Source organism: Pelophylax lessonae, assembly GCF_965119305.1.
Source record: "Pelophylax lessonae genome assembly, chromosome: 9".
NCBI lineage: Eukaryota > Metazoa > Chordata > Amphibia > Anura > Ranidae > Pelophylax > Pelophylax lessonae.
In genome coordinates, this window is record NC_138776.1 from 95,184,745 (window position 1) to 95,197,321 (window position 12,577).

General features: G+C 40.0%; 1 protein-coding gene across 1 annotated transcript in view; it reads left to right on the forward strand.

Annotated features, from left to right (window-relative positions):
• LOC309563790 (arsenite methyltransferase-like) overlaps positions 1–12,577 on the forward strand; it is a 102,027-nt gene that overhangs the window by 66,241 nt on the left and 23,209 nt on the right. The window contains exons 6-9 of the mRNA XM_082268403.1: positions 1,450–1,519; positions 3,598–3,679; positions 6,265–6,393; positions 7,347–7,489. Coding sequence (XP_082124529.1) covers positions 1,450–1,519; positions 3,598–3,679; positions 6,265–6,393; positions 7,347–7,489 — 424 coding nt within the window. The remainder of the gene's footprint in view (positions 1–1,449; positions 1,520–3,597; positions 3,680–6,264; positions 6,394–7,346; positions 7,490–12,577) is intronic.

Consider the following 12,577-nt stretch of genomic DNA (forward strand, 5'->3'; position numbering starts at 1 on the left):
GATACTGGCATGAGTGATGTTATGTGCAACCAAGCTGCCCCCCCCCCCCCCCCGATCTGGTAGAGGTAACCTTGGAATCCCTTACCTCTTTACTAGTGTGAGCAAGTCTGGGATGGGTAACAAAACTATGCACAAACGTAGCATTCTAAATTTGTTGACTAAGTTTTCATCTGTTGATTTGTCTCTTGTGGTGTCTATCCTTCATTGTTCTATTCACAAGGAATTTAGGATCTACCCTTCCATGCTTCCCAGACTCAGGCAGAGAAGTAAATGGACCTGGCTAGAGAACATTTTTAGCATGCAGGGGGTCTCTTATGAGGGGCATTTTTGGAGAATTCTGTGTTCATAACTTCTAACACCATATTTGATATGATATTTCACATATAGGACATATTTTGACAGCTCAAAGCACCCCCCCCCCCATCTCCCCCCATACTATAGGCTATACAGCTAATATTTCTTGTTAAGTATGTTTTTCATTGGAGTAAAAAAGTTACAAAACAGTATGCCCAGCAAACACACAGGCCCTAGAAATATAGTATTGGACAACTATACAAAGAAAGCCAGTAAGGTATACCATTATCCAACCAGTTGGATATTTTTATTGCAAAGACATTGACAACCCATGAGAAGTAAGATATGGGGAAAGTGGGAAGAAAGGAGGGAAGAGTGGAAAGAATGGGTGAGAAACCTGGGGAGAAGGAGAAGGGAAGGAAGGGGTAGGGAAGGAAAGCCCTTGGTCTCAGTACAAGTTTACAAAAGGACATAATTTATCATCTGTACTACCAAAGTAGGGAAAGAGAAACTATGTCAATCGGGTTTAGACATAACTTGGAAGTAGGCAGGAGAGTATGTAAAGGTGAACCAACAGGCCCATATTTTATGCAATTTAGCAGCCATATGTAAGGTCATCCATGTGATATACAGTATATGGTCTACTACTTGACGCCATTGTTTCACAGTAGGAGTGGCCGTTTGTTTCCAATAAAGTGGGATCAGTGAGTTTGCTGCATTTAAAAGATGAGGTGTATTAGAGCACCTATATCGGTTGGTTCACAATTAAAGAGTACAACCCAGGGGTCATTAGGTACTGCAGGCTCTTGTGTGACTTCTATCCAGTGCAAGATATCATATACAGATAATATAAACCTGACTGGGGGGAACAATGTACACAGACCTGATTCCCATGTAGATTCCAGCCAATAAGACGAGATTATGATACAGGTAGCAAAAAGGGAAAATAAATTACACCACCTAGTGCTTATTGGACAGAGAGTCTCCAAATGGAGTTGTTTTCCTTTTTTTTTTTCTCAAAAGCAATCAATCACTACATCAGACGTGCATGGGAAAATATAGAGTTTTGTCTCTGACGATTTTACATCAGTCTGGTTGTACTATTTACTATATTTATAACATAGTACAAGTAACCTCTTCCTCCTGTTTCTGTAGATCTAACTGTGTGATAAACCTTTCCCCTGATAAGAAGGCTGTGCTAAAGGAAGCTTACCGCGTTCTAAAGGTAAAATAGTAACGTTACATTTAATCATTCCCCCCTAATCCAACTCATTTGATGGTTCAAATAGTTAGAGTTACCAGAATCCTTATGGAGAATAGTTTCCTCCATTGCCTTCTTAGATTTTTTTCCTGGAAAAATAGTTTTGTTAAATGAATTGTGTAGCAGTTCTGGCTATACAAACACTTGAACAAGACAGCTAAGCAAGCACCTGAAATCCAGTGTTTAGCATTTACTATAACTCTACAAAATACATTTGTGCACTTTGCCATTGTTGTATAAGGATCCAATAACATACTGGAGTTGATTTACTAAAGACAAATAGACTGTGCACTTTATAAGTGCAGTTGCACTCATTTCCTTAGTAAATGTAATGTGGTAAAACTTCTCTTTGAAAATAATACCCAATCAGATGCAAGGCAAATAAAAGAAAGCATTTTTTCTTGCACATGATTGGATGATGGAAATCGGTAGAGCTTTACCACATTTACTAAACTCTGGGGAATAGGAGTGCAACTGCACTTGCAAAGTGCACAGTCTATTTGCCTTTAGTAAACCCACCCCACGGTATGCTTCATAGCAATTTAAAAATGAATAAACCTCAGTACAAATCGCTTGTGTTATCCTGGTGCTATTATCTATTAACTATGTGAATTATGAATTTATTTGTTTCACACAAAGTACACCTGTACATGATCAATTTAAAAATTAAAAATGCAAAAATCACCTTGCCTAGCTCATTAATGAACCTTAAACATTATAGTTCATATGCAAAGTGTCCAATTGCTTTCCAGTGTGGTTTCTCTGTAATTACCCTGGAGTGGAAAAGCTGCTGCCTAGGATTATTAACTTTTTGGAGGAAAAGGCATTTTGACCATACTCTTTCCAGAGAGGTCATGGTCATCTGGTGAGTGTGCAGGTGTGGTGGTGATGCACCGTGGAGGATAAGAAACACAGAAGAGAATATATTTATACAATTTTTTGTCACTTTGAGCACAGAGCACTTTGAAAAGCCACATCACTGATTTGTCTACAGAGAAACAGCATTGGAAAGCAATTGGATACTTTGTATATGGACCATTATGTTTGAGTTCACTAATGAGACAGGAAAAGCGATCTTTTTTTTTTTTTTTTTTTTGTATTTTTTTTTTGTTTGAAACTGTAGGAGCGCTTTATGTGAATGATGATTTTTTTTTTTTATTCACACAGTTGAATAATAGTAGATATTAGCACCTGGATAACACAATTGAGTGCTGTGTTCTGAGGTTTAATAATTATAATAACATTGATTGTATTTTACACAGCAGCTGTTACTATAGAGATCAGTGGCGCAGGTATTAGTGGTATATACAGCAATTTAATAGTAGCATATTTCTATATGGCCACTAGGTGGTAGTATATTCCTTCATTTGATCCAAACAAGTACTTAGTAAGTGAAATCTATGTATTGAGCAATTATTAATGCTGGTATTGCCCACTTTTTTTGAAAATACTAGTTGCCTGGAGGTTATCCACTGACTTCAGCACTTTCTGACTCACTAACCAGTAGCAATTATAAAGGTCAGGAGATCTGACTTCACTCCTACTTTGGCTGCTGCATTCTTGTTGCATCACAGTGACCAAAATTATTGAAAACAGAAACAGCCAGGCAATTAATATTTTTAATGGAAAATGACCAGCAATGACAGCCCTATATTTCTCAAGTACATGTTTCCTATTAACAATCCTTTAACATTTATAGATGTATGCAAAAGAGGTCTATCAAACTCCCATAGCTTCAGTCCTACATATCTCTGGGCATTTCTTAGATGAGGTGCTGAGCCACCTAACGCCAATATGCTTATGTGTTTTGAATTTGAATCTTAGATCATGCATATTGGGCATCGGGAATGCCAGTGCCATGCCTTATGGATAATAAGGGGCTGTTTGCCTAATTACACTAGCCCCCATAGTTCTCCATTTATTAGAAGTTACATTCACAAAACCATAAAAATAATAGAAATTAAGGAAAATTATGCAATGTTTCTCATTCAGAGGGTGGCGTTGCTTATTTCTTTTAAATGTCTTCATATTCTGTTTTTCAGTATGGGGGAGAAATTTACTTTAGTGACATGTATATCGACAAGAAGCTTTCGGAGGAACTTATAAAAAACAAAATGTTGTGGGGTAAGTACAGTAGGATACGGTTACTCATAGCAACAGCTATTTTCAATTTAGAAATGAAATGAATACTCAGCCGATTGCTATCAATAATTGTTTTTTAGTTGGTATGTATGAAATTTTATTTTTGAAAATAAATTGAAAGGACCACAGTTGTTGGCTGCAAATTGCAATAACTCATAAATCACAAATCAATCAACTAAAAGGTGAGCCAGCACTACATAGACTCTGACAGATGGATATGGGACCTGGAACAGGCAAAAAAAATTTCCCCGCACTGCATGAGTTAATTGCTCATTTTGTCTAGGAGTGAACACAGAGCCTATACCCATCCAGTCCTTCGATCGTCCTGAAAACGGTGCCCTTCAGCGGTGGACATGTCTTCATGTCCAGAGGCGGGGGGGGGGGGGGTTGGAAAAGCCAAAGGGACCGGGATTGGGCTGGGAGAATTGGAGGATTAAGTGAGTATCTCGCTCTCTGAACCTCTAGACCAAAAACGAGCAGTTAACCCATGCAGTGTGGGCACAGCTCCACTGCAGGGTTAAAAAAAAATGAAAACATGTTTCCAGTAAAAAGGCAAAATGTTTATTCTTTTTGCTGCAAAGCTACATCTATTACTAACAGTATAAAGGGATACCAAACAGATAAGTACTGCACTAAACATCAGCCAATGAACATAATTTGTTGCCATGTAACCAATACCATAGGAAGACAAGAGGAACAAAAAAATAAAACCAAGAAAATAGATCTTTAAAAAAGATAGTTCGTTAAAAATAATATACTTTCATAAATGTAATTTTTTTTATTACACATTAAAAAAAAAAAAAGTTAGGATCCTTTTACACGGGTGGTCCGCCTTTCTGTTTTTTTATCTATGATTACACAGATCAGAACGGATAGCAATACATCTCTAAGGGTGGGAGAATGTAAGTGGACTTGAATCTACCTACAGTATATCCACCTACCTCTGGGTCCATTCAGGTCCAGCAGACCAAATTGAAAAAGGTTGCATGTGGTTCCATATTTACTGACTGGACCAGAGATGGGCTCATATAGGCAGATGCAAATCCGCGTCTATCCTTCCATCTAAAGGGATTACATAAGTCTGTTTTGTCCATGAAGGAAAATGGGAACAAATGTGACATCCAAACCATTTTCATCTGACTCAGGCTAGAATTCCCTGCTGAGAGTGAATGGTACCGTCTGTATCCGAGTTAAAGTATTATTATAGTGGTCCATATAAAGAAAAAAAACAAAAAAAAACTTATGTATATATTATGCTGCCAAATGCCCCAAACACTAACTGCTAGGAGATGTCTGCCATTGAACAAACTTGCACTGCAATGTAGGTCCAATATACTCGCAATCATAAGTTAAAAGTTAATTAAATCAGACCTTTCCCCCCCTTTCCTAAATTTCACAAAAACATTTTTTTTACGTTTTTCTGGCTTTATATACCTTTTTACCTTTTTTTCTCTTGCACTTCCTGGTTTCTCTGAAGACAATATGCAATAGCCCCGGCCACACGATGTAACCTGGGAAGACAATGTCACCATTGCCTCCAGGGAAATTCTCTATCTATCTATCTATCTATCTATCTATCTATCTATCTATCTATCTATCTATCTATCTATCTATCTATCTATCTATCTATCTATCTATCTATCTATCTATCTATCTATCTATCTATCTATCTATCTATCTATCTATCTCTTGTGTTTTCCATGCTTGTCCATGCCAACTATGAATCTTGCGAGAAGATTTTATATTTTCCTGATGAATGCCAATAGTGTTGTATAGAGCATTCGTGAGATAAAGCGCTTGACAGCATGTGATTCATCTCGCATATATTCAGTATCAAAGACATTTTCAAATTGGTGGCAGGACAAAAATAGGTAAGAATGAAAAAAGGTCACACGGATATAGTTAAATATGTTTATTTCTCCCTTTCAGGTATAGCATTTATAGAGCAAGGATGGGGGATGCCCCGGGTAAAACACCATGCCCTTGAGCCTTTGTGCATGTGATTCTGGCATTTTGGTACAAATGGAAGGCACAGGCTCACCATCCAGCCCCACTGATAGCCTGTAAAACTTTATGAGACGCTGATAGCTGCTGCAACTGAAAGGTGCACTGAGTGCTACTAATTTTTGGAAAAGTATGCTAGCATAGTTTTATATTCTGCCTGTAGCGGGGCTGAATGGTGAGGCTGTGCCCTCCAATTTTACCAAAATGACAGGATCTCATGCACCAAGGTCTTAATGCCCAATGTTCATGGAGCCTGAAGGTCTATCTGTTTTACCTACATAGGAGGCTTGATAAATTTTGCAACCTAAAAGATAAACCAAGCTTTCTGCAACACATTAAGGAATGCCATATCCTAGGGATAATTGAATTTTACGGAATTGTCCGACATGATATGACTATACACATACATTGCAACAATCCACTCCTGATAATTAACAATGGATATACACTGTAAACATGGTTTCCAGCACTATTCATTTTCTGAATGTACTCAAGAATTACATTTTCAAATATTATGCTGTACGTGTTCCTGGGAAGTGACTGAACAATTCTTATAAATACAGGGGAGGGCATTGCTGGAGCATTGTTGTGGAAAGAGCTCTATCAAGTGGCTGAAGAGATCGGATTTAGTCCTCCTCGACTAGTCACCTCCAGGTACCTCACCATTAACCAGGAGCTGAGAGATATCGTTGGTAAGTTGACTGGAAGACTGTTATTTAGTATTGAAAAAAGTAGATCATATGTACATACATTCCTAGGATTTATATAGGGCAGAGCTATCTCAGACAGTAAGCCTGTGGGAGGAATAATCTTGTCCCAAGAAGCATGCTGATAGAAGTAGAAAGCAGAGTGATAGATGAGCTCATCACTGTGCTGCTTCTCCTTTCACTGTCCAGTCACAAGTGGATCCAGAATGACCTGGTCTCAGAGAAGGTGGGTTGAGTGATGCTAGCCATCAGACTGGGAACATCTAATGGCAGAAAGAAAGTACTGTGGGGGAAATAGCTGGAATAAAGGTAAATATTGCAGCAAAACTTGCTTTAGTTTTTTTAATGAGCTATTAATGTTATCTTATTTTTTATTGGAGGAAACACATAGGTGATTTATCTAGCCGATTATCACATTGGCTCCTGCTCTCTCAGTGCTGCTTCCCTAAACTTCCAGTCTTTGCAAGAAAGTGTTAACAGTGTACTGTGCAGCCTGGAGTCATTAGCTTGGAAAACGATGGGGGGGAGAGGAGAAAGAAGCGGCCCTAGGCTATAGGGCTGTGTGTTTCTATAAATGCACACAGTGTAGGCAGACACAGCCCTAGTCCCTACATGAAAGGGTGGCTCCATAGTGTAGGGTGCTGTAGGATGGACAGCAGCCACCCTGAAACAGGAAATTTGGGGCAGCAGTCATGGCACCAGCTTAAACTAGAACATAGGCAAGGATTAAATGATGAAGAATCCGCATAATATCAATGGTAATCAATTGTAACTGTGTCACTTTTGAGCCATTAGGATCTACTGTGTGTAAGTTTCTTTACATTGTGCTATAATCAATTTATAGAGTAACATAAATGAACTACTGCATGAAATACCTGATTTCATAATGGATCCTATTCAAATTTTACCCTTCTCATGTATACTGCTATTTGTTTCAGGTGACTATAAGTTTGTCTCTGGTACCTTCCGTCTGTTCAAACTACCAAAGGAAATTGTAAAGGAGCAGAACCTGGTGACTTACACAGGAGGAATAACCGGCTATGAAAAGAAAATCCAGTTTGATGCAAACTATACATTCATGGTACTTTAGAATTGAAAAAAATATATTTATCTGTGATCTATTTATAAAGCATTGAATGTGACATTCACTAACCATTCACTGTAAATCCTCTTTTTTTTTAATTACAGTGATTGATTCACCTGGAAGGAATATTTGGGGAATGTTATATTTCCTAAACATGTACTCTACTAAATCCCTTAGTTAGGATGGGATTTTTAAAGTGCTGAACATAAAGTACAGATTATATGATAAAATAGAACAGTTGTTGCTTATTACAAATTAATTTAACTGATACACAAACAACCATCAAAAGAGGATTTCATTCTGATTGCTATATCACAGTTTAGGTTTAGAGATCGGCGAACGGTTCGAGCCAAACAATAGTTCGGCCCAAACATCGCCCGTTCGGCGAACACCTGAATTTGTGGGCCGCTTGGGATATTCGCCCGCCTAGTGACCCATTTTGGACTGCGCGTTGCACAGTGAATTCTAAGCCCTGATTGGACGAAACTTTGCCCAAGCAGGCTACAGTGAATGCTGGTTAAGGAGCGAGCCGCAAAGCCAGCTGCGTTGTCCTTAACAATGGATTAGTCATCAGCTGTCAATGGGCTTCCCCAAGCAAAAAAAAAAAACATTGCCTGCAATAGAAAAATGTTAAAAAAACATGGGGATCCCCCCCCTCCCCTTAATCCATACCGGGCCCTTACCCAAACAACAAAAGTTTGTTATATTGAATTTCACTCTGTTGTGGAGGTATCCAGTCCTATATGGATGAAGCTGTGTTCACAATAATTTTCCACTCTTTAATTACTGAGTGGTTTCATGCTCCAGTATTTTTACTGTTTATAGTCAATCCTTATCCAAATATGCAACACGCCAAAGTTGAAAAAAATAAATAAAAAAGGTGTGGGTCCCCCCCGCCAAAATCTATACCAGACGCTTACCTGAGCATGCAGCCTTGCAGGCCAGCAAAGGTGGGGCGGGGTCCGGCCTCCCCACCCCAAAGCACCTTGTCCACATGTTGAATGGGGACAAGGGCCTCTTCCCACAACCCTGCTGGGCTGTTAAGGGTGCTCCCAGATCCCAGCCCCCCCCCCCCACCTATGTGAATGAGTGTGGGGTACATCATACCATTTACCAAAAAAAGTTTCAAAACGAAAACCAGACACAGTTTTTGACAATTCCTTTATTAAAAATAAAAAACGATGTTCTCCGATGTAGACCCCTTCTAGACTCCGATAAATCCCCTGCACACAGACCCCCACAACCAAAGCCCAGGGTAGTTGGGACGAGGACCCTGTCCCCATCAACAAAGGGGACAAGGTGCTTTGGAGTGAGGGAGAAGCACCCCCCCCATGTTTAGGGCATGTGGCCTGGACGCTCGCTTGCTCTCCCCCCTCTGTTTCCTTACCTGCCGGGCTGCATGCTCTGATAAGGGTCTGATATGGATTCAGAGTGGGACCCCATGCTGTTTTTTTACATTTTTGTATTGCCGGCAATAGTATAGTATTGCGAGCAATTTAAGTTGAATTCTTTCTTTCTCTGCTGCAGCAGGCTCTATCCACAGTACAGATACGCCACTTTACAGGCAGACTAAGGGGACCCCCCCCCCCCCAAGCACTATATTTAAAGGAATATATCATTTTTATTGTTTCACTTTAAGCATCATTAAAATCACTGCTCCTTTAAAAACAATCTTTCTTAAAAAAATGTTTTGCATTGATACGTCCCACGGGGCAGTAGCCAGGCCCCGACACCCTTTTTATGGCCAATAACTTGCATATATGCCTTTTAAAATGGGTACATTCATTTTTTAATTCGGGTCCCTTAGACTTAAAGGGGTTGTAAAGGTTCAGATTTTTTTTTTTTGTTAAATAACAAACATGTTATACTTACCTGCTTTGTGCAAGAGTTTTGCACAGAGCAGCTCTGAACCTTCATCAGGTGCCCCCGTGGAGAGCCACTTTCCATGGGGGCACCTGTGCGGGCGCACTCCCGATTCCCACTGCTGCGTCCATTGACATAAACAGCGGAACTCGGCCCCGCCCCCCCCGCCACTGGATTTGATTGACTGCGGGAGCCAATGGCTTCTGCTGCTATCAATCTATCCAATTAGGACAGAGATAGCGGCTTGAGCCATTGAGCTTGTGCACATCGCTGGAATGGTTGGGCTCAGGTGAGAAAATGGGGTACTCTGGGGGCAGCTTCAACAAAGAAGAATTTCTATGCATTAAGATGAAAACTCTTGAGACTTTACAATCCCTTTAAAAGGGGTTCAGGTCTGAACTTGCGATGTTCAAGAGTTCTGGTGCGAACCGAACAGGGGTGTGTTCGGTCGATCTCTATTTATGTTGTAAAAACATCCTAAAAGTTCAGGTTTGATCATTTGTTTTGCCTCTCAACCACCCATAATTACATCGGAAAGTGCCAGCAAACTAACCCCTGTATATTATAAAAGAATGACAATATTACCTTTTCTAGAAGTTCATTTCACATATATATATATTGTATAGAGATGGCTATGTGCTATGGTTGTACACTTCCTCAGGAGAAGGAGGCAATCTGGATCATAACATAAATGTTTAATAGCACTGGGCCCTGACACTTCCTGATACTATATAAAATAAAGTAAATGGCACACAGGGTTCTCAAGGATGCAAATTGACAGGCTTCAGAAGGGCTTTGGTGAGAGCAGAAAATTGTTTTTTCCTGTTTTTTTCTGATTTTGTTTTTAACTCCTGGACTCGTTCTCAAATCCAGAAGTTTCAAAGAGTCTTGGGAAGGAGAAAGCCTCAAATGCGAAGTAATGGGAAGAGCCTGCAACTCCAAAGTCCTAATTTTTGGAGTTCCATTCACTTAATCCAGGGTGTGTTCCCTCTTGAGAGCACTACTTTTGCCTATTTTGCCTGGTTGAAGCCTCAAACCCTGTGTCCAGGTCTTATTGGAGACCAGCAGTCCATCTGTGTAGATGCACATAGGCTTTATAAACAAGGGGCTGTCAGCAGTTCAGGGCTCAACCCAGGAGACCGGAGGTCCCTTGCCCAGGTCAGGGCATAGGCCAGTGCAGTAGGGAGCTGCGAGAGAACTGAGAGAGAGAGAGATACAGAGATGTACGTGAGCACAGTGAGGCTGTGTAACGATCTGAAGTACCAGACCAAAGACCTAGGCTTTGGGTCTAAGCAGCGGCTCTGCAAAAGCAAGCCAGGAGGCTAATGTTTTTTTGCCTTGTGTTTGAAGTGATGGGGGAAACCCCTGTGAGGGCAGACCATTTTTTTTTTTTTTTTTTAGTTTTATTTTCTACTTTAAAAAAAAGTGGGCCAACAAGCCCTAAAGACTATTTTCTGGCTGGAGTGAACTCACTGGAAAAGCACTACACTTGAGTGAAATCCCCACGAATATACAAACATATATCATATTTCATTTAAAAGACTTGCATAGGAAATAAAAACAAAATAACTGGCTAAAGTAGCCCGATGGGATTAAAGCTGCACCTACAGCATAGTGGGGATAATTCCCCTGTGTCGGACCACCAAGAGGAGGGAGTAAGTGCAGAGCCAAAGGCCTTAAAATTCCTAAATACACATAGGGGAAATCAATAAAGAACATCAAATATTTCTGAATGCATCAACGTAGGTGTTCTTAAAATATTGACAGTAGACTACATCTACCTACAAAACTGTAAGTTAGAATCTTATTTTTATGTTTTGGTGAGGCTGACTATTCCCCAGGTATATGTCTTCCGTGAATTAAATTTTATATATAAAATGATTGTAAATTTAAAGTCAAGTCTAGACCAAATTTCTGTTGCCAATCATAGTTCTAATTCCACATACCTCCAGCAGGTTACCCCACCATTCAGGAAAAAGCTAGCTGGGGTACTGTGAATCAAACAATTTGAAGCCTTTGTCTTACAATCAAGGTTTAACCAATCCATTAGTCAGTGGGAGCACCAATACCCAAAAATATTGTTCAACCATGCTAGTATGCTAACCAGTGTTAGAATCTCCTGCATAGCTCCTCATTTTGCACAGCTGTCACCTTACAGGCGTAAAGGCCGCTATATATATGTGCCATCAACCTCTGCCCCATACATCAGCCACGTCCACTGCACATTGGGGAGTGATGATGAAGTTGAGTTTTCTGTTTTATAAAATATAGCCCTGTGTCTTTTGTACAAGTACATGGAAATCTAAATGATTCAGAGAAGGATTGGGAGAAAGTGCTTCGGTCAGATGGGACCGAAATGGAGCTCTTTGGCATTAACTCGACTCACCTTGTTTGGAAGAAGAAACATGCTGATTATGACCCTAAGAACACCATCCCTACAGTCAAGCACGGAGGTGGAAATATGATGCTTTGGGGCTGTTTCTTTGCTAAAGGTACAGACCGACTTTGCCGCATTGTGGGGCCAATGGATGGGGCCATGTTATGTAAAACCTTGGATGAGAACCTTCTTCCCTTATCCAGGACACTGAAGATGGGTCATGAATGAGTCTTCCAGCATGACAATGACCAAAAAAATACTGTAAAGGCAACAAAGGAGTGGCTCAAGAAGAAGCACATTAAGGTCATGTAGTGGTCTAGCCAGTCTCCAACAAGCTTGCCAACAAGGGTTTCTCCACCAAGTACTAAAACATGTTTTGCTTGGGGATTAAATATTTATTTTACTCACTGAACTGCAATTCAATTTATAACATTTGTTTCATGTGTCTTTTTCTGGAGTTTTGGTTGATATTCTGTTTCTATCATTTAAAATACACCGACAGTATGATAAAATGATAGAACCTTCATTTCTTTGTAAGTGGGCAAACATATAAAATCTGCAGGGGATCAAATACTTATTTTCCCCACTGTATAAAACCTTTATCCCAAAAAATGTTGCTGTAACTGGTTATATCGTATTAGCTGGAGCTTGGCTTCAATTTGTTAGTGTATCTAAATGTGCTAGTACATCTAACACTCCCCACCCCTCGGACTGACAATGTTGCTGTCCAAAGGTGCCCTGCCCCCTCTGCTCCTTCATCCAGAGTGGAGGCATTTTTATACAGGAGGTGTGTTACTGGCCAGATCACCAGGTGAAAACAGAAGAAAAAAGCCTGAAAAAAGGAA